This window comes from Lacerta agilis, chromosome 11 (assembly GCF_009819535.1).
Source record: "Lacerta agilis isolate rLacAgi1 chromosome 11, rLacAgi1.pri, whole genome shotgun sequence".
Classification (NCBI taxonomy): domain Eukaryota; kingdom Metazoa; phylum Chordata; class Lepidosauria; order Squamata; family Lacertidae; genus Lacerta; species Lacerta agilis.
This window is the reverse complement of record NC_046322.1, coordinates 56,263,092-56,290,210: the sequence shown is the minus strand read 5'-3', so window position 1 is coordinate 56,290,210 and position 27,119 is coordinate 56,263,092. Positions and strand designations below refer to the sequence as shown.

The window sequence follows — 27,119 nt, the reverse complement described above, 5'->3', positions numbered from 1 at the left end:
AAAGTTGTGGGATTACCCCAATGGATGCTTCATTAACGATAACAGCTTTGCTGCACACTAAATGCTTTGGCTGAAAGCAGCCTGAGACTATACCAGAAGCCTATGTGAATAATAAAAGCAGATGTAGTGCTAATAATTTTGCTAGTATTAATACTCCAGACTTCACTCTAAAGTTAATAACCAAGATAAGATGGAAGTTGTTAAGTACACCAGTCAGTGCCTGAAATTTGCAGTAAGGAATACTAGGCACCTGGGATGTGAAGTCGTGCTGCTGTAGTTGCCGTCCTTCTCTCAAGTCCCAGGATCTTACAGTGTTGTCCAGGCCTCCCGTCCAGAGCTTGGTACCATCATTAGAAATGTCAATACAGCTGGCTCCATCTGTGTGGCCCTGGAATTGCCTGATAAAACAAACCAGATTGAATAATGATTTCCTGCCAGAACTCAAGGTAAACACTGTTGTGTTGTTAGTTTTGGACTCTGTATGTGTGTCATCTCCTCCACATCACCCACCTGATGTGTGGCAAGCGGCAACGCTGCTCCCTCCCCAACCTGACATAAAATACCGCACTGTACACAAAACTATTTTGCAGGTGCCAAAGCACATGGAATGTGCCACTAATCGTCTAAACAGGAACTAAGTGAACGTTAGCAGAGATTTTGGAAAAGGTAAGTTGACAGTTTGATAAACTGTAATGTAATTCACTATGACGACACCTGGAAATAAAATAAAATAAAAACTTAACAGGCTCCTGGGCTAAACTAAAGTACAGAGGACAAATTGCCTCAACAGAGGCAGCCAGTTATTTATAGGCTTTGTTTAAGCTGTGAATCAAGAACATAAAAAAATACTTCAGCTACATAAACACATGCAGGAAGGGATCCAACAAACATAATCTTTTTACTTGTGTTGGCTGAGCCTGCAAAATGATGCCCTTGGTAGCAAACAGGTCATGAGCAGCCATCATTATTCAACAATGTTTTACATTTTAAATCTCGGCATTTGGAAATCCCTACCCTTGGTAACAAAGAGTCAGCTCGAGCCTTCCTTAATCCCTAAACTGGAATGTTCTAAGGCGCCTTTTACCATCAGCAATTAGCCTCAGCTTCATGCTTTAAAAGCAAAAGAGGAAGGCGTAGAACGACTACCATGGGACACCCTATGAATCAACATGGCATGTCTGGAGTCATTGGTCTGAAAATTCAAGGAGTTACCAGCTCGTGCTCTCCTTTTATTTTCTCTGACTTTTACCAACACAAGCAAGGGCAAGAAGTGAACCACAACAAATTGGCAACCAATACTTATTGCTCAGGAAGCCCTGGCAAGAACTAAGCTGCTCCAGTCACAAGGTACGCAACAAGAGAGTAAGCAGGAACCCTTTATTCCAGAAGCCCACATTAAGAAATTATGCTGCCTCCTTTGCTCAGGTAAATGACAGGTGAGCCAGTCTACCCCAAGCTTTCCCCATGTCTATATAGACATGTGGTTACTTGGAAAGCCCTGTGTGAGCTAGGACCTAAATATGCAGAATGCTTGAACACTGTGATGTCTTCTGTGAGATGCCCTCCCTTCGGAGGTGTAGTTGGGCTCAGAGAAGGGATTGGTTCCCTTTCTTGGCAGTGCCACTTCTAGCTGAGACTTGCTGTGTGGTAACGCCAAGAGACAGCCTTTTTATGGTGAAGCCCTAGCTTTGGAGCTCTCTAACCTCGAGATACAACTGGCACTGTCCTTACTGAGATTCTGATGACAACTGAAGCTATCTGCCCAGACCTTTGTTGGGGTTTAGTGCCACGATGGACCTGCCTTTCTTAAATCACAATTGTATGATAGGGATGTGGAATGTGTGGCCTTACAGGGATTGGTGAACCATAACTCCCATTTTTCTCAATCAATGGCTATGCTGGATGGGGCTGATGGATACTGGAGTCCAACAACCTATGGAGGGCATCAGGTTCACCATCTTTGTTGTGCTCTGTTCATGAACTTGTATTTTAAACTGCAACCTTCTCTCTAGAATTGTATTTACAATGAAGAGTAGGCAGGAAAACGTTTTAAAGATATAAATGTCCCATTATGTGCTCATGCTTTTGCTGGTTGCTAGGCTGTAGGTTCAGGCTGGGAGTATCAAATCTGCTTTGCAGTTATAAGATGGACATTTTAATTGTGGTGTTTTAGCTGCTCCCATTGATTTATGAATTAGATCTGATGGTTTAGGTTTAGTTTTTATGATACATAACTTAACACATGTGGTCCAATGAAAGGCAGGGTAGATTTTTCAAAAGACATACACTGATACATACTGTATATTCTGGTGTATAAGACTACTTTTTAATCCAGGAAAATCTTCTCAAAAGTCGGGGGTCGTCTTATATGCCGGATGGAGAATCTGTGGTCGAGTATATCTCAAACTCTATATTTTAACTGGAAAAGTTGGGGGTCGTCTTATACGCCCAGTCGTCTTATACGCCAGAAAATACGGTACATAAAAATTCCCAGTTATTCTCTATCTAGAGCTCACTATCCAACAATTACCTTGGATTATTGTCCAAGAAAGCTCCATTATAGAATACATTCATTAATGCTCATCTAGCTTCTCTTGCATGAACCCAGCCAACTAACACAATATGGTTGTGGTCCTATAGTGGCATCAGAGGCCAGAATGAAGGAAGTTAATCATGATCTATGCCACTAACTTGGCACAGCACTTTCATACCTCTCCCTAGAAAGTACAAGTATGTGTAAGACAGTTTAAACAAGAGGAGGTGAGAGCAGAAAGAACTACAAATCCACTCCTGGAAGTCATTTCAGACATTACTTTTATCTGCATGCATCTTAAAAGTCAATTTTGCAAGGCTCGTGTGTCCGACCATTCAAAAGTTAAATATATGGGAGTCTTGAACCGTGTGCTTTTTGCACCTCTTTACTCTGTTCTCAAAAGCAACATTTATAAAGTGATTGTGTAATGCTGTGATTTATCCTTCCAGTGAACAAGCCTCACTGTCTGACAACAATGTTCACTTACTGAAAAGGTCTGGTCCACTATGCAATTAGCACAGTAAAGAAAGACTGAAAACCAGTTGGTGCACAATTATGGATTGTGGAGAGCAAAAGCTAAGACAAACACAGGTATCAAGGGCAAATGTGCTGCTCTTTAGACACAAGGCAGAATTCCTCTCATGGGCCACTCGCATGACACCTCATGGATGACACACAAGCAGAAATTGCAATTAGGCATATAATCGCCATCCAGATAATATAAGCATTTTTTAAATAAAGAAAATGAACTGAGTATATGTCTTAGCAAGAGAGTGCTTCATTGTAGTTTTAGAAGCAAGATCACAGTTTCCAGGAGTCAGGATTTAGGATTTCAGTACCCTGAAAAGCTATTTGCCCTTTTCCATTACTAGCAAAAAGCAGGTGGGGGGGGGAATAAGGGGGGGGGCACGGAAAACTGCTTGATTTGTATAAAGGCGACAGAGGTGGCAAGTTTTGGATTTACTTGAGTTTTGAACCAACTTGCTGTAGAATTTTGACATTTTCTTTAAGTGCCATGTTCACACAGCCCAGTTCATAATTAAGATGACTCATTCAGCCTGTTAAGTGTCCAGAAATGCTAAGTAGCCAAACTCTGATGCTTTAAATAGCCACTCATTAGTATCAAGACAGGTGCAAATGTCGGCTGCGCTTGCTGAGATTTATTGTGGGCTCCTGCCAATTGAGTTGAGATGTATGAAAAGTTGGTCTTGTGGCCCACCAAACACTGTCATATTATAAAGCTATTTTAAGCCGTTAAAAGTCACTGCCTTGCCAAGACGTTCACATTGAGGTGTACCTACACACTCATTCTTTAATCCTGAAGGCCCGAAAGGAAATTACTTATGTGGACATTATGTTAATCACACTCCCTTACCTTCCAAACCTGGAAGTGTTAGAGACTGCGAAAAGAAAAGTCACTTAGCCTCTGGGGGGCTGGTGAGAGAAGGCTGATTAGCAGCCAAAAATATACTAGGAAAAGAACACACAGGATTTGTGAGCTAATTTCTAATTTTTATTTATCTTTTAGTTAAATAGAAGATTTAAGAGCTGCCTTGTGCATTTGTACCTATACTGCCAATAGCTTTGGGATAGCTCAACATTAGTATAAGCATTAAACGGGTGTTGTTGTTGTTTTAAAAAATACTGGTTACTGGCGGCAAAAGGTACAGACTGAAGCTGCAAACCACAAAGTTTCGGTTAGCTGGCTTCTACCTACAGCAGAAATGCGGAGGCCTTTTTCAAAGATATCCAGCTGGACAGTGTAAGACTTATATCCTTGAATTCACACCAGAGGAACCGGAATAGCTTCTGAAAGAGTTCTGGAGTAGAAATGACCATGTTGAAGGATGGCTTGAGCTCAGCTTTTAGCAGATGCCAGCAGCACACAGCTAACTGGAGCGACATGCATTCTTAAGCGATCAGAGCTGTATTATAGCACAGCTCTCAAAATGCACCATCTTATTGACTAAAAAAGGGTTTATTTCCTATAGCCAAAGTCAGTACTTCATCAGGAATGTCTCAGTGATGCAGAGCAGGAATGTAGCTAGCTGGCAGGGCTGAAGCAGATGAGTGTTGTGGGGGTTGCCCTGAGGAATATGGAACAGGAACTGGCATTATGTCCAGGAGGGGAACCAAGAAAGGATATGGGTAGTAGAGCAGTAAGTAGAAATAGGCAAAGGTATTTAGGTGTACCAGGCTATATTAAAAACAACAACAAAACAACAACAACAGCAACAACAACAGGTAACTTAAAAAAGGTCAGATGGGAACATGGCAGGCAGGAACCCAACCTGAAGGAGCCCATTAGAAGACAACAAAAGTGATAAAGGAGCAGCCCATAATTTGCATATAATAGAAATAGGGGAGAAATAAGTGGGCAGGGAGTGCCATAATTTCACTGTAACATTGTCAACTGTCCCTGATGGAAGCAAACTCAATCGGAAATTATTCAGTCTCTCATTATTTGCAGGCATACCAAAGGACTTTTTTTTTGTTCTTCTCCTCCCCTGATGCATGCTATGCCAAAAGCAATTGAGGGCAACCAGATAGCCTGAAAATGAGCTATTAATATTCTGGCCCATTCAGCATTTTCAGAGGGGTCTGCAGAGCACACCTGCTGTGCTTTGAGGAAGCAAAGATGGCAAGCAGCCAATTTGGGGGGTTTTGTCTGTTGTTGTTTTTTTTGAAAGCTAGAGATGTTGATTTGTGACTACATGTAAATAAACAACATTATCTAAATCTGAGCTAAGTGAGTGACTGCTGGAAACATGGTAGATGTTTCCAAATCTCCCATGAGTTTGTATCCTGAATGTGACTGGTCATGCTGCCGCCACACACATAACTAGGCTTCTTCCATGCTCTGGAAATCTGGAAGAGTGGTTTGTGGGATGTGGAGGGGGAAAGGTACTGCACTGCACACTTGGCACTAAAACACAGATGAATTTGAGGCCAAAGGTAATCTAAATTTTGCACCAACAAAATCTCAATTCTCGAATTATGCAAATGAAGAAATTCTGCATAATTTATTCTAACATTTTTGCTAGTCTGCATAATTATTTTGATAGAGGGCATTGAGCCCATTCCTCTGCTGTTGAGAATCTTGTTCAGGCATTTTCCAGGCTTCTGGGTTTCAGTGTGCATTATTCACACACTTTTGAGTATACACTCACAACCACAAGTGCTAGAATCTGGTTATGTAAACAAACAATAGAAAACCAAGGTTCCCTGGAGGCTGAATTCTCCATCTATATCCAAATTGTGCAGCTTTCCGAAGCTCTCATTGAATTGTAGAATACAAACAGCCCTGCAAAGGGCAGCTTGAAGATACATGTATTTTGCTTCAGACACGTTTACAGATGAGACGGCAGATGAGGGGGAAAGTGGTGAACTAATTCAGCAAGGGAAATGGCTAAGCACATGCACAAAATTCTGAGCTAGGTGCAAAGAAAACAAGAAACGAGGGCATCTCGACAGGACCCTTCCTGGCTTGCTAGTTGCCGTACAAAGGGAGATTCAGAAGCACAGCTTCCTGATTGCTGGAAGTAATTAGAATTTTATGTCTGCTGAACTCTGGAGTCAGTAAGGTGGCAGCGCCATTTCTTCCATCTCTGCCGGCTGCCCTTTCCCACTTCTCTGCCTATGACAGGCTTCTGTAGCCACAATGGGTGTATTTGGTAGAGTTCTTGGCATCTGATGGCCTCAGGACATCTCTAACGCACTAGTTCCTCCCTGAAAGGCTACAACTGCCCTGTCTTATGAGCTCAGTTCAACTGAAATGGAACAGAATACAAGTGGTTGGTTGACGGTGGGATCCAACGGAAGGAATGGGTAGGGCAACAGGAACAACAACAAGAAGAACAAAACCCAGTTTGTCTCCAAACCCAGACAAATTTCATAGCTCTCCATTGCTGATTTTCCGCAATGGCCAGCCCACTCTGAATGGCTAATATAGGCAATTTAGCACTTTCAGTCATGATGGTGTAATACTGCTACATGGTAACTGCACATACAAAGGGGGGGGGGGAATGGAAGGAAATTGGCTGAAAAGCAGCAACTAACCTGACCAATGTCTGATTGTGCAGATCCCAGACTGCAATGTTCCCATCGCTACAGCAGGAGAAGCAGACCTTGGAATCAGGGCTGATTGCCAGAGCGTAGCAGGCAGGAGCCGAGGACGTCAACTCTGCTTTTATACGCGGAGTTGGAGCTGCCAGGTCCCAAATGGATAACGTGCTGGCTTCCCCGCCAACAATCAGGGTGCATCCGTCGGGGAGCAATTTGCATGACCGAATGTAGTTATCTCTGTTCTGTGGAGGCACAAATCTCAATGACATTAATATACATTCTCTGCAATAATGCAAAAGACATGTTTTCATCTGATAGCCAGACTTTAAGCGCTGTAAGTTCTGAAGCTGAACCTCGCTGGCATGGCATGGACAATCATTCAACGTTGAATTAGCTTCCAGGGCTCAGCACTCTTCCTTTCACTCTGCACTGGCCTTGTCACGAAGGTCTTGTTTTGTATTAAGTCAGAGCTCCCTGTTATGTCCTAGCCAAGGAACTCTGAGTTAATGTTGTCAGCTAACACAAACCAGGGCAATAAGCCAGGATTTTCATGCTGAAGTCGGCATACAATGGGTAGAGGGAATGGTGAAGGAGGAGCACTCAGCACCCACTTCATAAACCATGGTTTATGTAGCTTTGCACAATCATCTGAACAGGGCATATAATTTCCAACCCACATATGTCACTGCCAGTCCTGCCTTCTACATCTAAGCAGAGACAGCAGTTAAGAAAATTCAGTGAATTTCTCTCTTGAAAGCATAACTCTTTATATTGTTTTCAATATGAGCGATGGCAATTCTAGCATCTTCTAGCAAAAAGAACCCGATCCAATATAAGTGTTTGTTTGTTTTCTAACAATGTGATGCAGTGCTAAAGAAATCACTTTGGACAAAATCAGTGTGCCCACAGTGGTTACGTAGGCTCTCTTTGATAATTCATAACCCAAGTTCCTAAAAATATCTGTTGCTGAAAAGCTTGGGTTGGGAGAATCAAGGAATAGAAAACCCCAGGCTCCAGCTATCTCAGGTTTTAGTCTATAAATGCAGCAGTTGTCAAGATTCCCATTTTTAGTAGCCACATTAGAGTGGTAAAAATTCTGAAGCAGCCAAGAGGATAAAACTAGTAACAAATCATGCAGTGCTAGTAAGGAGAAAGCCATTATTTTTGTGTTTCTTTGTGCCACACTTCCCTTAATTCAACAGAGCCAAATTCTGTCAGGGCAAGAGACTGTTCTCTTCTGAAATGGATATTTGGTGTCAGGTAATGTTGTGGCAGCAGAAAAAGACACATTAAGCAACGGGGTGAGCTCCCGTTGCTTGGTCCCAGCTCCTGCCAACCTAGCGGTTCAAAAGCACATCAAAGTGCAAGTAGATAAATAGGTACTGCTCCGGTGGGAAGGTAAACGGCATTTCTGTGCGCTGCTCTGGTTTCGCCAGAAGCGGCTTAGTCATGCTGGCCACAGGACCCGGAAAAACTGCGGACAAACGTCGGCTCCCTCGGCCAGTAAAGCAAGATGAGTGCCACAACCCCAGGATCATTCACGACTGGACTTAACTGTCAGGGTTCCTTTACCTTTACCTTGAGTATAGGACTTGGCTTGAACACCCCCATTAAAAACTACCATCAACATTACTGCTTTCATACAGCTTCGTGGAGTCAGATTCAACTCTCTGGTTCTGTTAGTAGAAGCCCATGCAAAGACTCCCACTAGGGCTGTTTCCCCCTTCTCCTCTCTCTGTGTGTGTGTCAGATGTCCAGAACAGCATGCAAAGAGGAAAAACACAATATTGTTCCAAAATGCACCTTGGGAGTAAGCCCTTTTTATAATATATTTATCAACCTTATCAAAGGTTCCTAAAATATTATTGATTAAAGTTAAGTATTTGGTAAAAATGCCACATTTGTTAAGCCACTCGGTCACCATTTTACATCTGGCAAACAGTCCACCTTAAGATCAGCCTGCGCAATCCTTAACACAATCAGAGTTAAACTCTGGATTTTCTGACCCACAAAAGTTTCACTTCTTCAGTAAAGGCTGCAAAATGGGTGCCAAAATCAACAAGGGAAAATGAAGCAGCTGTAGAAGATGGGCACTGGTTCTTGCAAGGCTTGAGCGCAAGAAACCAGTTCTATCTGCCATTGCCATGTAGAAGCAAAGCAGGGATGGGGGACCTTTCTTTGCCTGAAACGGTTTGCTCTTTGGGGCAAACCTCAGGGGGCCACCTGGGCAGGGCCAGAGAGTGGGTGAAACAATGAATGTACATTTTATGTTTGTTCAGTAGGCTTGTTTATACACCCACCCCTACCTCTCTGAGCTCCATCTAAGAAAGCAAGGTTCATGGTCCAACAGGTAATTGCTCCTTGGCTTGGGTTTCTCTGCAGCTCCATTGTTTAGCTTCTATTATTTACGTTTAAAACATTTAACTTTCTTTCTTTTTTCTACTTAGGGGTGCTTTTAGGGGGTTCGGGTGTTAGCTAATGACCTAGTTAAATTCACCAGGTTCCTATATTTCAATACTGGGTTCCAGTTTCTATAGGATAAACTTACCAGACAGTCCAGCTGAGAAACAGGACTCTTGTTGCCAGGCTGGCTGATATCCCAGACTTTGACACATCCCTTCCCACCAGTGTACACGTGCCTTGTTGGGTTGCTGATGGTGACGGCGCACACCACTTCCCCGTGATTCAAGGTGTTGATCTGGCGAGCGTGCCGCGGTATTCCTGGTCCAATGAGAGCATCTGGGGGGAAAGGAACTGGCTGCATCTGACCATCTGCAGTGACGTGAAATGAGTATGCTCTGTTTGGGATGAAAAGAAGAAGGTGAGAGGGGAAGCCCCAGGTCACAGAGCTGGCCTATGTCAGTTACTAAATCATAACTGTGTACCAGTTCACACTTGCAAGCAGGGTAGATGTTGTGGAGCAGCTACTCTTGCTCAAAGAAAGCTCATCACTCGCGCAATGCCAGTAACGTGGCTTCTTTCCACACAACTGTCACCTGGCTTGGGAAATAACCATGTGGGCACAGTTTTGATGCAATGTTGTATTTGCAGAGTGAAAATGTATTTTTAGTTCCTTGCCTCCCCCAGCAATTCACACATATCAATTCCTGAGTGCAAAACGCAAATCAACATGAACAGGTGCCTAAATTTATCTGGAGAAATGCTGTCATGACCTTCCAAGGTACAGCATCTGCCTGGCATCCAGAAGATCCCTGGGCTCAACCTCTGGCATCTCTAGGTAGGGCTGGGAATGTACCTTGCCTGAAGCCCGGGAGAGGCTCTGTCAGTCAGTGTAAACAACACTAAGCTAGATGGACCAGTGGTTTGAGGCAGCAGAAGGCAGCTTCCCATGCTCTTGCGATCAGATAGATTGAATAATGGCTTCACTGCTTAAAAGATTACTTATTGTGGCCCTACAACATCTCCCCTGCCCCCTGAAAAAGGTCCTTAGCCATTCAGTGATTCACAGCAGATGCCAAGGCTAGCTGATTTATCATAAATTCAAGGGAGAGGGAGGATTCATTGCATTCACTTAGAGGCCCAAAGCACATCACATGAACCAAGGGAAGTAAAATAGGAAATAAAGTGCTCTCCTCATCCACATCGTACTTTCACTTACTGCTAGTTTCCCATTTGCTAGATTCTCTGTAGGGCTTGAAATATTGATTATGCAATTTAGTTAGTCTGCGCTCCCTTAAAAAAAAAAAACAGAAGAAACTCAGCCAGGGACCTATCACCATCAACATATAACCAAAATTAGTTTCCCTCCCTCAACACGCTGCCTGAAGACTTTTGAACTACCTGGTCAAGTAAGACACATTGGCCCCATTCAGACCTAACAATTGCAGTTTAATCCATGGCCTATTAGACAGGAGGAGTGGTAGGCTATGCGTTCGCTCCTCCACAGTGGTACTGAAGCAGGGCACATAAAAGGACGAGAAGAGAGGGAGTGAAGATGGAGTGCCTGAACACAAATCTCACTCTCAGTCTGTGGTGTGTGGGGTCACACTAATAAACTATGGTTCATTAGACCAATATTGTTATATCGGAAGATCAACATGGCCACGTACCATTTTCACTATCCAGATATGCACAAGTTAGGAAGCTGTGATCACACTGATTACTGCTTTGTATGGAGGTGAAATTACAAAAGGCTGCTCCACCAGAATAAAACCACAACTACAACTAGACAGAAAGGTGGAAGTAAACTAGAAGTTTAGAAGGAAACTCTTTTGGAAAGAAAAGAGGTTACAGCCTTGATGTCTAAAAGGCAGTCTGGGATCTCTTGCATGGAAAATAATTTGGGGAGCAGTACCTCAAAGAATAAAAGAGCAGTGATATGAGCTGGGGGGGAAATGTAAGTGCTTTAATTTTCCATGTTCGTTAGTAATGATAAATAGATGCCAACTGCAAATTCAATGCTAGGCAAACTTGAACAGTTTCAAAGTTCCAGTTACAGGTGGGTAGCCGTGTTGGTCTGCCATAGTCGAAACAAAATAAAAAATTCTTTCCAGTAGCACCTTAGAGACCAACTGAGTTTGTTCTTGGTATGAGCTTTCGTGTGCATGCACACGAAAGCTCATACCAAGAACAAACTCAGTTGGTCTCTAAGGTGCTACTGGAAAGAATTTTTTATTTAGTTTCAAAGTTTTTAGCTTTGCTTACTAAATAAAAGTAAAACAAACAGGCTAAATTAGAGCACTCTCTAGGGCATCAGTAACTTTTCTAACGTGAACTGTACGTGTTCCATGCAAAGAATACTATGCAAATTAGCCTAATTTCCATTGCAAATTTTTCCGGTTCAAAATTTCTCCAGAAAACCCACACCACTGTACAGAAGGACACCTAACTTTTTAGGACAGCTTACAATTAGGAAGAACTTCCTGACAGTGAGAGCTGTTCGGCAGTGGGATTTGCTGCCAAGGAGTGTGGTGGAGTCTCCTTCTTTGGAGATCTTCAAGCGGAGGCTCGACAGCCATCTGTCAGGAATGCTTTGATGGTGTTTCCTGCTTGGCAGGGGGTTGGACTGGATGGCCCTTGGGGGATTCTATGATTCTATGATTCAATTGACCAAAGCCACTACAACTCTTATGCTATGCATGCTGACTTTTTACCTTTTTATGCATGCTGTCTTGAAAGTTTCACCGTGCACAAGTGTGTACAGGGTTACTATATAAAATGGCCAGCAGTAGAAAGGAGACTATATTTTTTAAAAGAAGCTTACAGTATGTTTGGGTGTTAATGCTATCAATCAACACAGCAAGCATGATCCCCATGCTTCTAGCATTTGCATACATCATTAATGCCCAAAGTCAATCTCAGGATTTTAAAGACAAGTAGCCTTTAACAAGGGCCAGGCTATTTTTTTTAAAAAAAAGTGTTGTGGGCCTTACATTCTGTTAACATGTTGTCAGGTTGTAGAGGAGAAACAGGAAACAGGTTGTCCAGAGGGAGTTCTTTCAATAGCAGCAGAATGGAAAACAAAAGTGTGTTCCTAAGAGGCTGATTTTTATTTTATTTTATTTTTTTAAATAAAAACAGCAACCAATTCTATTCTAATTGTCATCAGCTTGTACAAAAATGCTATTTTCAGGAAAGACACAACTAGCACACAAGGCTCTAAAACAAACCCAAACATAAGGCAACGCACAACTTGCTCCGGGTATGAAATAATAATGGAGCACCAGTCAGCTGAGACACGGAGGGAGTTGCAGTTATTTGTTTGGGAGGCGAATGGAAATCTCCCCCCTACTAAGAAGAGGATGCACAGCAAGGACGCTGCATCCCATTTACAAAATAAATTCAATGTGACATCTCGATTTGTGTGCCTGAAAGAAGCAAGCTTTTCAGACTGAAGCTGAAAACTCTCCTGCTGTCAATATGAATCTGTGGCAGACGGCGCATTATCTGTACTCCTACACCAGAAATTTTCAATAGACTTATCTATCACAGATAAGGATATGCCATCAGAAAGTTGCCATGGGTAACTGAAGGCATCCCGCTGCCTTGGGGTGATCAGGCGTAGCGTCAGCCTCGTTTCAAAGGCAAATAATGAAAGGAGATCAGCTCAGCACCTAGGATTTTCAAAGTTTATCTTGTCTATTTATATAGTACGCACAGGCTAAGATGGAAGCTGTGTCCAGCAAAGAGAAAGGAGAGAAAGAAAGAAAGAGGGGGGGGGGAGTAGAACTAGGTATTATGGAGTATTGTTTTTAAATAAATACATTCTAAGAAACATGGGCCAAACAATAACAGCCACTGGGTTATTGAACTGTTCAGGCCACCAAAGGTCCGTAGCTTCATATTGCTGTTCGTTGTTAGCACCTGACATTTTGCAAGCATGCAATTTAAACAATCGCAAAAAATTATCCTGCTCCGTGGAGCCTGGTCCATTAGGGCAAGAGGGGCACTGTCCACCCTAAAGCCTCAAAGCCCAGTCTCTTCTCCGCTCTGTACATTCATATTTGATACAGTAGCTCACATTACAAGACACTCTGGACATGCTTCATCTCCTGTGCTGGCCAATCACATCTCTGGGCAGCACAGCCAATCACAATCACCTCTATGCCCCATTCCTGTCTCCAGGAGTGGAAAATTTCAATGGGAGTACCAGGGAACTGTTATGTATTGAAGTTCTCACCCTAGGCCACTAGGGGTGTTGTGTATATAGTTTCACTCCGCCCACCGTGACTGCAGTTCTCACTCAGGTCCACATGCAAATGAAGGATTGAGAGTGCCGTTCACGGATTGGGTAGCTAGAGAAAGCGTTGTTGCTGTTGCATGTTACTGAGTACTAGATAATAAGCAGGCTGGCTCAGCCCTTCAGTCCAGTTCTGTTCCAGCCTGAGAATAAAGAGAGCTGCTTGGAGAATCACTGTGTCGTCTGCTATGTCCACCCACTATTTAATAGGAACCCCTCTGAATCTCCATGTTGATTTTGTTTCTCTGGGAATAAACTCTCGTCAATCCAAGTCCCTCAGAAACACGCTGGAAGTGCCACAGCACTGGGGCAGAGTTAGGGGGAGCCTCCCCACCCAATCGGATGCATGTCTTTGCAAGGCTGTGTTCCATTCAATGCAATCCAAAATCAGGAGCAGGCCTGCCAGATATAAGACTTTTAATTTAGTTTCCCCCCCCCTATTTATCAGTATTATGCTTATATCAGGCATGTCTAAAGTCTGTTTTGGGGGCCTAATCCTCTGATCAGTTTAATCCGGCCCCCACAGGCAGTTCCTTCCCTGGGTTCTAAAAAAGGTCAACAACTTTGGGGTAAAATCCTGAAATAAGGTCAACAACTTCAATCCTAAAAAAAGCTCAACACCTTTGGTCGGCCCTCATGCATGTTCACTTCATCAAATCTGGCCCTCTTTGAAAAAAGTTTGGGCACCCCTGGCTTATATCTATTCCACCTTCCCTCCAAGGTGCTGAGTGTAGCATACATGGGTCTTCTTTCGCCTCATGCTTTCCTCACAGTAGCCCCGTGAAGTAGTTTAGGCTGAGAGACAATGACTGGTGCAAGGTCACACAGGGAGTTTCATGGCTGATTTTAACCCTTGTCTCCCAGGTCTCAGTCCACTTCATATCTCTCCATGCCACATTTCGGGTGGTGGGGAATGCACAATTACTTCCCCATAGACCTGGGCATCTATGTGTTCCCCTGTTAACAATCCTGTGTGGCACTTTAAAGATGTACCAATTCAGGTTGCAATCCTAGACATACCTATCAGGGAGCGAAGTCGTGGTATTCAGTGTGGTTTACTTCTAAGAAATGTATAGCTTCTTTGGCATAAACCCACACTAGAAATTGAAAATATAGTGGAGTACTATTTCTAAGACGATAATGCCAAAGTGTCCACAGTAGCATGGCAAGGGATGAGGATGGGGAGATATCCCAACAACCTGGCTATGCCTCTAGGTCTAGTGGGCATCAGTTGCCACTGCTCTGAATAACCACACAGGCCAGAAAATGAAGAAGTAGAAGCTCTCAAAATCTCCACGCAAAAGCCAGAGGTAACATTGTGCTGTAGCCACAAATGGCATGGAACGCACAGCCATGTTTACATGCAAGTGAGAAGTAGGGTACATATTCCCATTTTAATGATTCCTAAAAAATTTATCTTCAGATCATACTAAAATTAGAAACAGGAATTTCTATCTCGTATCTTCACAGGAGAGGTTTTCAGATTAAAACCAAATCAAAACAAGGACATATTTTCTTTATTCCACCCAAGTACTAAATTCCTCCTCAGCAGTCTGGTGAGGCAAAGTTCTAGGAAGCACATCTTGCCAATTGCTTCTAACATGCCAACGAAATGGCATGCACTAGTAATAAAAACAGTATGAAAATGCTGTTGGTGATTGTATTTTGAAAATCCTTATCAGCAGCTGGCTATAACCTTTCTGGAAAATTCCACATACCATCCCCTGTGGAACTGTCATGTGTTGACAAAAGGTAAACAGAATGAGCCCTGGCTGATTTAGACTTAGTTATGCTGTCAGACGTTACTTACGGTTTTCCTCCAGGGATTCCAGTCAGATTTGGAGGGATGCCGGGTACTCTCATATGAGGAGGAGGATCAAATCCAACCTGATAATGAGTAAAAAGATGTCTCAGAACTCATTGACCATTTAGAAAACACACTTTCCCCATTGGCTGCACCAGAACAAAAAGCATTTTCATTCCATAGCCACTGAGCATGCTCAGCCCTCACTGGGCTGTTCTGCAAATCTCCTGCCCCTCCTTCTGTTTTTGTTTTTGTTTTGTGAAAACTTGCTTATACGTCTCCCTTCTGCATGGCTGCTGCCATTTTGGCTACACAAGCAATGGCTCTCACAGCATGAAGCTCAAGAAAGACAGACATGGATCTTATACCTCATGTGAATGTAACAATGAAATTGCTTGTTCAAAACCCAAGTTAACCAAACATGTGGGCCTGTTGACCATTGGCCCAGGCAGATAGCTGCTAAATTATATTCGTGCATGCCTCATTTTGTGGTAGACAAATCATGCATACATCAAAGTACAGCAAAGCCTTGATCAACTTTACTGTATTGATTTTATCTGCAGTAAATATCAACACTTCTGAGTTTATAATTCCTTTGTAGTGATGATGAGAATATGGGTTTTTCTTATAAACAAAACAATTTAATAATGAATGATATTGTGCACCACAAAAAGTAAGTGTGTGTGCTCAAAGGTTATAGACAAGACATAAGTCTAAAGCATGTTTTTGAAGGCCTTGAAAAACCGCAGAATGGCTTCATTTGGACATAATGGGAGATCTGTAGTGAGTTTGGAACATTTGTACTTCCCCTTCCTCCTCTGGTGTGGCCATAGCTGTCAACTTTTCCCTTTTCTTGCGAGGAATCCTATTCGGAATAAGGGAATTTCCTTTAAAAAAAGAGAAAAGTTGACAGCTATGGGTGTGGCATGAGGTGTTTGGAAGCTTCCTTTGTCTAGACTTAACTGCAGTTTGCTATGTCATCTGAACCTTGACCAACAGTGGTTGTTAGTCGAAGCAAGCCAACGTTTAGTCAAAGTTTATGACAGAGGACACCAACCAAATGCCTGTGGGTACCATTGTGCTCAAGACGACTTCCAGAGGTGTCCCAGACTCCATCATCATCATCATCATCATCATTATTACTACTGCTACTACTACTAACACTACTACTACTGGGACACGGGTGGCGATGTGGTCTCTGAATCACAGAGCCTAGGGCTTGCCGATCAGAAGGTCGGTGGTTCGAATCCCCGCAACGGGGTGAGCTCCCGTTGCTCAGTCCCAGCTCCTGCTAACCTAGCAGTTTGAAAGCACGTCAAAGTGCAAGTAGGTAAATAGGTACTGCTCTGGCGGGAAGGTAAACGGCATTTCCATGCTCTGCTCTGGCTTTGCCAGAAGCGGCTTAATCGTGCTGGCCACATGACCCGGAAAAACTGTCTGCGGACAAATGTCGGCTCCCTCGGCAAGTAAAGCAAGATGAGCGCCGCAACCTCAGTGTCATTCACAATTGGACTTAACTGTCAGGGGTCCTTTACTTTTTTACTACTACTACCACTAAAAATAAGTCTCCAACCCTCGTAGAAAGCAGGTTATGGGGCAAAATGTGCAGGTACCTTCTAAGTGATTTCTGTGAAAGGAGAGTGGTATAGCTGCATTGTATACTTTTCCTGGAACTGAGGGATGTTCTCTGTTATTATCAGACGGCAACACCATCAGTGTGCATGTAAGTGAGAAATCAGCTGACACACTGCAGACTCACCATGGTAAACCTAAATAAATGTCTCTCTAATTTTGTGTTATACCATGCTCCACCATGCTCCGTGGGAGCCATTTCGTGTTATGCCGCACCCTCTCTATGGTAGCAATTTTGTGGCTGCTGCCTCCAGCACACTCTCAAAATTCAAAATGCATCCATTAGTCCAAAAGAGCTGGCATTCCCTGGTTTATGAAGTCCACTTGTTTCAACTAACCACAATCAAGACTAACCACAGTTTAAGGTTTGGATGATAGCTGAGGATCTTTCCATCTCTGTGTCATGGCTGTGATGGAGGAGCCCAGGAGGGAGTTCTTGGGCCGAAGATTTGGACACTCTCATAAAAACTAAACTACCGTTTAATGCTGCACCTGTACGTAGCCATGCAAATCTCACCACATGATGAAATTGATCCACATACTGAGGAATTTGGAAGACTGGGGTCTAAAAAAGCCGAGACAATATGTGATGGATTTGTGCTTCTATGATATATCACTTCCATTGCAGAGCAGTCTACAAGGAGGACGACCCTCTATTTCAGGGATGGGGAAGCTGTTGCCTTCCATGTATTTGTCGGACTACAACTCCCATCATCTCTGATGCCTCTAGCTAATGGGAGCTGAACAACTTCTGGAGGTTTCCCATCTTGGCTCTATTTAAATGATACCAAAACAGAAAAATAAAATCCCGTATGCAACAAAATGAACGTCAGAGACTCACTAAGTGTATATATCTTCTTCCCCAAGAGAATAATCAAGTGCTCAGCAAAGCAATAAAACAATTTTATGGTTTCAAGCTACCTTTTAAAGGAGCAAAGCAATGAAGGCTGCTTTCAAAAACTAGACAGCATGCATAAATAGGACACATACACCCTTCACTTTTTAAAAGTAGTTTCAGCTACTCCTGCCATGTAGCTTCATGAGCCACACGGCAGAGCAGTCAAGTCTCTGGTGCCGTTATATCCCAGGAGCTTGACAATGCCAAATGATGCATACGGGTTTCTCTCTGTGAGCCCTGTCCCCGCCCAGTTCAGTTTGCAAGCCTACCATAGGGGATCGCCCATAGGCAACCACAGCGGCTGCGGCTGCAGCAGCACTCATTTGCGGGGACATGTTGTGTAGACTGGCGTAGGCTGCTCCTGGGCTGGTCAGCTCTCCATTCATGCCAGCATGTGGCACCATTCCAAATGGAGCAGGGTACGGTCCGGGAACAGCGAGAGGTGTCCTCAAGCCAGCAGCTGCAGTACAATAAGAAAACATATTGATGCTCAGGACAGTTTCACAGAAAGCAACAAGCACCCTGGAATTCCACATGGGCGCTTCTTCCACAAAACCCAAACTATTCTGTCTGCGGCGCTAGCTATAATCCAAACTGTGCTTAACATCGTCTCCAGATTGCAGCTGTGTAGACCAGCACTTCCATATTTATGGATTCCATAAACATGGGAGCAGAGGAGTCTGTAGCCCTCGCCCCAAGGTTGGCCAGGGTAGTGGTGCCTAAGCCGTGTCCCCAGCAATGATCGGGGGGTCGGGGGTGGGAGATGGCTGCTATAGTAAAAGGGGACTGACAGGTAGAAGTGAGGGGAGGGTACAGTCTCCTTCTTCTCTGAAGTAAATGATATACATTAGAGCAGGCATGTCCAACAGGTAGATCGTGATCTACAGGTGGATCACTGGACGTCTGCGGTAGATCACCGGTAGATCAGTGGTTCTCCCCAAAGAAGCTAAAAAACCTTGGCACCCCTAAAAAAAAACTCAACATCTTTGCCCCGCACCCCTAAAATGACCTGAACCACCAAAAACAGGGCTTTCCTTCCAAAAAAGAAAAAAAGCTCAATGTCACTTTCCTGCTCCCTAAAGAAGCTCAATAACTTTTACATGAACCCCCCAAAAGGGGGTAGATCCCTGCCAGTTTTTAACTCTGTGAGTAGATCGCAGTCTCTTGGAAGTTGGCCACCCCTGAGTGTTCCACAGTTGAATTCCGTTAAGTGCTCTATAATTTTAACTTTGATCAATTACTAGTTCTCAAAAAAAATTATTATAGAACTGTGCATATGATTGCGATAAACCCATTTCAACAATACTGAATGTGATAGCTTTTAACATTTGCCCATTAAAGAAGCAGGTGTAAAGAGGCACATGAAAACGTAGATAACATTCATCACATCCTGACTGCCTGGAACACACACACTCTCTCTCACTCCCCACACCCCATGAGAAACACTTCCGGAGGTCGCTGGGCATATTTCTTTTGAGACTGGGCATAATTTGCTGATCAGCTGCTGAGCGGGGTCCTTTCAACACCCTCTTTTCTCTTTGTAAAATAAAAAGCACGATCTGCTTTTGGCCCCTGGGCAATTCAGCTCCAGGGACCACCATTCGCTCCATAAGACGCACAGATATTTCCCCTTACTTTTTAGGAGGAAAAAAGTGCGTCTTATGGAGTGAGAAATACAGTAATTATTATGAGTATTCATGAAGGAAACAACATCAAAAGAGGTTTGCAATACCTGCTTGGTTGACCAGAGGGTCCATGGATGGAGGTTTGCCAAGGCCTGGACGAAGGCCTGGAGTGGCACTGGTTGCTGGGGTTGACACATCACTTCGTGGGGTTGGTGTGCTGGACTTCAGAACTGGTGTGCTGCCCTTTTCATGCTGGTATCAAGAAACGTTGCTTTTTATCCAGGCCATGTTACACAATTGATCACAATAGCAACTGAGATGCTGAGTGCTAACTGCCTAATTCCCTAGACTTATTTTCCTAAAATTCCAAGGAACATTAGCAGCATTTATGCTGTATGTGAAAATGAGAGCTTTTAAATTAGGATTTAAACATCAGAGAGAGAAAGAAAGAGAAGACCAATTTAAATCATTGATATAAATCAAGATTCCCATTTGAAAATTCACATTACCTGTACAGCATACTAACTGGTTGCCATAACAATGAAAACGTAATGGTTTGCAACTAAATAGAGGTTGGAGCCCATAAGTGATATATAAATAAAACATAAGAGATACAAATAAAACATAACATTTAGAAAATCTAGGAGAATAGTCACAAAAAAATCTAAAAAGAAATCCATGCTGCTTTGTCTGGTCGAGAGTCAAAATATTCATACATTTGGTTAACTGATCAGTTCAAATAATTGAAAGGTATTAAATTAGTTTACAACATCACCCATGTACAGTAGGGTCAATGGATGATGCTAATGACAGAAGATCACACTGCTTAGATCCTAATGCCTAAAATGTGTGTCTAAATATTGAATACTTTCTCAGATTAATCCAAAGGTCCTAGAGACAAATGTGTGTTTGACAATCTGTTGAGAGCTGCAGCCTAGAAAATTTAACTGTTTTGACTTTCAACAAATTAATTTGACAGAATTGCAATCCATATCTCAGTGAACTGAAAGGGCAAAATTCTCACTGATCTCGAGAGGGCTGGATTTAAACAAGTGTTTGATTAGAAGGCATTTCATTTATTGGTTGCACGACCACCTTATGTTTTCTTAGGTGGTGGCTCACTCGCCCACTCCGTGTCACACCACCCCCTGACATGCCCCATTTACACATGACGTTGAAATAAATAATTATTAGGCATCCAAATATACAACAGTGGTCAGGCCAGAAGGGTAACACTCACCAAACCGATTTCTTTGGATTTCATGGAAGTCGAACTTCCGGATGAGGCAGTAGATGCTGGGCTGCTAGAGGCATCTTTCTTCAAGAGGCGGTTCTTGTCTATGCCGTTCTCACGTGGTGAATGAGCAGGACTTGCCCGAGGAGATGAAGGGTCCTGAATGGGCAAAGGCAATAGCAAGCACTGAATTAAGAAGTTCCTGATACAGGGCTGCCTTCAGATGTCTTCTAAAAGTTGTGTAGCTATTTAGCTCCTTGACATCTGATGAGAGGGCACCTCTACCGAGAAGGCCCTCTGTCTAAAACCCTGTAGCTTCGCTTCTCGCAGCGAGGGAACTGCCAGAAGGCCCTCAGATTAAGAACTCCAAACCATCCATGACTTGTGGTGAAAGTATTCTGCATGGAAAATCACTACTATTGTGCCCACTCCCCTGTGCCTATGCAAAAGACCAGAAACCACAGGGAGGACCAACTCAGATATTCAACAAGGGAGAAGCAAATGTAATCCACAACTTTTGGGAACATGGTGCAGTGCCTTGGAAAAAAAACCCCACTTCCAATTATATACATTCCAGTGCAAAGCAACTTACCTCATTGGATACATCCACGACTAAGTTGTCGTCGCTTTTGTCCCCATCACTGTCCTAAATTTAAAAACAAAATATTTGTTTTTGGTCAGTACTCCTGACTACAGTATGTCTATTCACTTTAGCTGTAAAAGTCAGACATAAATACAGATCAAATACGTTGCAAGCCCATGGCTTAAACAATACAAATAGAGAGATAGATAAATAGATAGATGATAGTTAGATAGATAGATAGATAGATAGATAGATAGATAGATAGATACATACATAGATAGATAGATAGACAGATAGATATAGACAGTGGTGCCCAGAAAAAAGCACTGGATATAGATAGAAAGAAGTGCATTTAGCATCTTCATTGTAGAGTTTCTGCTGTTTGTGAAGGATGCCCCTCTTTAGCCAGCTTCTTCTGTACTGCTGATTTCTGTCCTTGGTGGTGCTGCTACTGGGGGCTGCCTGGTTGGCATTGACCCATGACTTCATCAGGTAGGCCTTTTCACAAATGGGGAACCACCAAGAGAAGGCTCTGTCATGGGTAGAGATGGGAAAGGGCTGGGGGGAAAAACCAGGAAAAAATGGGGCGGGGACCAGATTTTTTCCATTTTTCCCCAAAGCCTTTTTTCCCCGGAAATTTTGGAAAAAAAGTGTGGAATATTCAAACTATATCAAACTGGTTTTTTTCAATTTTTCCAGGAAAAAAATGGCTTTGGGGAAAAAAGGAGGGGGGGACACCTGGTTCCCTCCCCCAATTTTTCTGGTTTTTCCCAGGCCTTTCCATCTCTACCCATGACAGAGCCTTCTTGTTGGTGGCTCCCCATTTGTGAAAAACCCCAGCTGATGAAGATTATCTGTCTTCCACCTTATTTTAAAAATCTATTTATTTGATTTTGATAAAGATACAAACAGTAGCCATAAATGTAATGGATCATTTTTAAAGAAAAGTATAATAAATCAATATCTCTGATGTGTGGACATGGTCATTATAATAAGGTAATACAAAGAAATATATAGAAAGCAATACAGTTAACCAAGATCTGTGAATGTTAACCATAAGTTAATATGCATTTGAAAAGATATAAAATTGTTTTCTTTGTTGCATGCATTTTTTAAAAAAAGGTACCATATATTACCAAAGTTGTCTGTTTCATTTCCTTTTCCAAATGCTTTCATCTTGTATGTTAACTTTCCCACTGGGGCACTGGACCACGTTTCTTGATACCATACAGTGTCTCTCTCATTACTGACTTCCAAGAGAAATTTAAAAATATTCCTGTTTACCCAAGCACTTGATGACCATGTGTTATTATTCCTGGCAACCTTGAAATCATTGGCTGATAAATGTGTTGTTTTTTAAAACGTTTTCAAAGAATGTATTAATCTGTTGTTATAATATTTTTATGATATCAATGTTTGCTGTCATTGGCTTCTTTGGGAAGATTGTAAACTGAATTACTATGAATAATCATCACTTTTCTGGGATGCTTTTATGTGGAAGGATTTCCCTTTTTTCAGAACTGTATAAACTATTTTATTTGTTTTTAGTTGTATGAGTACATGATTGCAACCTTTCCTGGGACCTTATGGTGAATGACAGGTAAGAAATGAATGAATGAATGAATGAATGAATGAATGAATCATAACCAGATAAAAAGAGAACATCGATTTCTCTTTTTCTGACTTGCTTTGTCCTATCCCACCCTAAATAAAAACACATCTGACAAATGTGCTAGATAATCTGATATACAAGGTGGCACCTGGTCCCCACTCTTCCACAGAGTCTCTTCCTTTTGCTCTTCACCTGTAGGTTATACCATTCTGCTGTTTCTACTCTAGGAATCTCTCAGGTGGTCTCTCATCCATACAACATACACTTCCAGACAGGCTTAGGTTTGGCAGCAGAACTACAGTTCAGGCATTATCTGGGCTAAAGATATCCTATTGTTAGTATGGTTATCAAGGATCACAGAAGCAAGATCATTCATTAACAAGAAAAAAGCCCAGTTCAGACATAATGGCAGCCTTAATGACAGCACTCTTGGAATGATGAGAGCTGCAGGTATCCTGGCAACCTGACAGAATTCAGAGAAAAGGTGCTGAGAGAACCAGAAGGTGGTGAGGAAAGGAAGGAAAAGAACCACAATTCATAACTAATAAGATCAAAGTCTCGACATCCCTTTATATGAAGCAAAAGTTAGGCTGCCAGTGTTCACTCTTCCACATACATGACCATATGGAGCCCAGCTATGAGTTCCTCCATACACGCACAGTATCTGAAAGGAAGTTAATCATCGTTGACAGATTTACTTACATAGTGGCTCGAGTCCTTATCATCCACCTTTCTTTTTTTCATGTCGCTGGAATAGTCAGGTCCATTCCTTCGTTTATCTGTGCTCCGCAGGCTATCCGGAACCAAGAGTGAGTTACTCTGTAAACACAAACACAAGGTTGCAGACATTTACCTTAAAGATCTCCTTGCACACATTTCCTAAGCTAGAAATAGGCACATGATGCCCTTGCATTCATTTTCAGATAGCATTTTACTATTCAAGTACATTAATTACATTTCCAGATAGCACTTTACAAACATAAAAACCTTAAAAGCAAATTCAGATACCCACAAAGCAGCTGTTTTAGGAAATAGGTTTGTGCAAGTCACCTGAATCAAAGAGCTTGTTATTATATATCATCTTTTTCAAATGTTTTTATGGGGGGGGGGAATTCAGGGGCTATTTACTCATGAAAAATATTTCAGCCAAGCATAAAGCATTTGTGCTTCTGAAAAGGAGTTTCTCTTAATCTCCTCTTAATTTACAGCCTGCCTTAAAATTCGCATTGCTAATTGTTAATATATTATTCCTCCTTTAAGTGAAAGCCTGTGGAAAGGAGCAGACAGCAGGAGTGCCAGCTCTGTTTAGATTAAGGTTAGCAGACGTCCCCGTTTCCCAGGACAGTCCCCAGATTTACAAATCAGTCCCCATACAAAATCAATTGAAGTTTAAAAGTTTCCCGGGATTCATTGAAAAAAATCTGGTAACCTTAGTTTAGTTCTCAGTTGAACAGAGTGGCTCCAGTTTGAAGGTCACCAACCTATTTGGTGCACATTTGGAAACTGAAGAAAATCACAGGCATCAGGTAAAGGACCCCTGACCGTTACGTCCAGTCGCAGATGACTCTGGGGTTGCGGCGCTCATCTTGCTTTACTGGCCGAGGGACAGTCCGCAGACAGTTTTTCCGGGTCATGTGGCTAGCATGACTAAGCTGCTTCTGGCGAAACCAGAGCAGCGCATGGAAACGCCGTTTACCTTCCTGCCGGAGCGGTACCTATTTATCTACTTGCACTGGCATGCTTTCAAACTGCTAGGCTGGCAGGAGCTGGGACTGAGCAACGGGAGCTCACCCCATCGCAAGGATTCGAACCGCTTCTTTCAAGCCTAACTTGGGCAGGGCAGGTGGAAGAGGAATTTGTAGATACCTGTGGGTGCCATGTTGGTGACTCCTGTTCTAGATACATAGAAATTTGATAGGTCTGCATCTCTCTGTGCTCGACAAAAAGATTTATGTAAGAAACTGGTATAACAGAGGTGGGGAACATGTGAACCTCCAGAGGACCTTCAGCTCCCATCACACTTAGCTAGTATGGCCAATAGTCAAGGATGCTAGGAGATATAGTCCACCAGGATCTGGAGGTCCACAGGGGGCAGTGCTTATTATTAAATTTGTCTACCACCCTTCATCTGAAGACCACAGGGCGGTTCACAACAGGTTCCCACCTTTCAACTATCAAGCCATACAAGAATATAATAAGTCCTTCAGATTCATGAATCTTTTCTGTTTTATACTTTACTCCTATATTGCTTTGTTTAAAATATGCTGTACACCAATCATGAAATTTAATCTGCTTGTGTGTCATCCTACTAATTTCAGACACAGAGAAATTAAATTAATTATTTCAGTGAGTCTGCTCTGAGTATGACTAATGTTGGATATCACCCATAAGAATCATAAACTGAAGAAACACAAAGCAGTACGAAGTGAAATGACCTTACTGCCTAACTGATAAAACACACAAATGGTTGGTCTCAGCCAATTTACTGCTTAGCACTTCTTTAAAAAAAACCAAAACCAAAACAAAACAAAACCCCACTTCCAACATAAAACTCAGAATGTGAAAGGAAGGCCAAAATACAAGAGCAAGAACTAATTGTGTCCACAATCTACAGGCTACTTTCTTTTAGATAATGCTAAGTACAAACTGTTGACCCAAAGGGGAAGAGAGGCATTTTAGATATTTCTGGGTCACATGATAATTTGACATGCCTCCAGTTCTCATCTTCCCTCCAGCAAAAGCATTAAACATGTCACAATGGGTTCTTTTAAGTTTAGGATTAGCATATGCAAGAAGGGCAATTTGTTCAATGGTGTGTTAATGCCATGAACAATGCTGAATGAATGGTTGGTGGAGGGGGGAGGAGAGAAGAGGGGTCTTTTCACAAAGACCTGACAAGCCTCATTTCTGAAAGTCATCTTTACAAGGAAGCATAATGCTAACGCACTTTAACAAAAGGCATACCAAAAAAAACCTAGGGGGGAAAACCCAGGAGCACCACTACTTCAAAGAAAACTGTTATTCACATATTAATAATTACACCTGGAAGCAAAATAAAAAGGTAATATTACTAAGAGCTGCTCCCCCCCAACCCAACCCCCCAGGAAAACCACCCTAGGAGCTTTGTAGTCCTCATACACCAATTCTTAACAGCAAGGAGAAAAGAAAACAAGACCAACAAGGGCACCTAAAGCAATCTGAACTTTCTTCAGCACTCCAAGAATTACACTTTAAAAGCAAGCTTCAACCCCTTTTATTTCTGACTATTCAAGCTCAACACACACTAGGGATCTTACATAAAGCATATGGGAGGGTCTAATGAAATCAAGTAAAAGCAGCTCACAGTCTTGTCTTTACTGCAGTGTTCTGTGGCTGAAAAGGCAGGTTTGTTGGATCACTGAACTCATTACCTTGAGATATACAAAGTTGGGTTTTTGTTTTCTACCCCCTGGGTGACTCAAGGAAACTAGGAAGGCTCAAGGGAGAAACTGGGAGCAAATATTAAGTTCCCATTTTGAAAGATCTTTTAATACCAAAACACAAACATCCATGCATACCTGTATACTTTACAGAACATTGCTAGCGGACAGGTATGTTTGTTTGTGTATAAGAGAGAGAGAGACAGGATATAAGAACCAAGTGTGTAGAGATCCGTATTTCATCAATATTCACTGTCCCAAGACAGTACAGTGGTACCTCGGTTTACATACGCTTCAGGTTACAAACTCCGCTAACCCAGAAATAAAGCTTCAGGATAAGAACAGAAATTGTGCTCTGGCGGCGCAGCGGCAGCAGGAGGTCCCATTAGCTAAAGTGGTGCTTCAGGTTAAGAACATTTTCAGGTTAAGAACGGACCTCCGGAACGAATTAAGTACTTAACCCGAGGTACCACTGTATCTCAATATATTCCACCCAGCCTTCACTATTACAAATCTATCAGTTTCCAGTCCCCCTAAAATTTCCTTCCCTGTTAAAATTTCAATTCTTATTTGTAGATGGTGGCGCTGTGGTCTAAACCACAGAGCCTAGGGCTTGCTGATCAGAAGGTCGGCGGTTCGAATCCCTGCGACGGGGTGAGCTCCCATTGCTCGGTCCCTGCTCCTGCCAACCTAGCAGTTCGAAAGCATGTCAAAGTGCAAGTAGATAAATAGGTACTGCTCCGGCGGGAAGGTAAACGGCGTTTCCGTGCGCTGCTTTGGTCCGCCAGAAGCGGCTTAGTTATGCTGGCCACATGACCCGGAAGCTGTCATGTTGAGCCTAGAAAGCCAAGATCCTGCTGTCGTTGGGAGTCATTTGTGCTGGCCTCAGAGGCATGTGGAGTGTTGAAACAGCCCAGTCTACACTGGGAGGGGTCTTGAGGGCACATGAGGGGCTCAAAATCCTCTTTGGAGGCCTGGGCCATTTGAGACATTTGCAAGCATCTGGTGGATGGA

General features: G+C 42.7%; 1 protein-coding gene across 2 annotated transcripts in view; it reads right to left on the bottom strand.

Moving 5' to 3' along the window:
- TLE1 (TLE family member 1, transcriptional corepressor) overlaps window positions 1-27,119 on the bottom strand; it is a 79,259-nt gene that overhangs the window by 2,882 nt on the left and 49,258 nt on the right. For both annotated transcript variants that reach the window (XM_033164501.1, XM_033164502.1), the window contains exons 9-17: window positions 23,389-23,505; window positions 21,084-21,137; window positions 20,498-20,650; window positions 19,365-19,509; window positions 17,902-18,092; window positions 15,109-15,185; window positions 9,147-9,396; window positions 6,593-6,840; window positions 251-398 (exon numbers count right to left, since the gene is read on the bottom strand). In XM_033164501.1, the coding sequence (XP_033020392.1) occupies window positions 251-398; window positions 6,593-6,840; window positions 9,147-9,396; window positions 15,109-15,185; window positions 17,902-18,092; window positions 19,365-19,509; window positions 20,498-20,650; window positions 21,084-21,137; window positions 23,389-23,505 (1,383 nt within the window). The remainder of the gene's footprint in view (window positions 1-250; window positions 399-6,592; window positions 6,841-9,146; window positions 9,397-15,108; window positions 15,186-17,901; window positions 18,093-19,364; window positions 19,510-20,497; window positions 20,651-21,083; window positions 21,138-23,388; window positions 23,506-27,119) is intronic.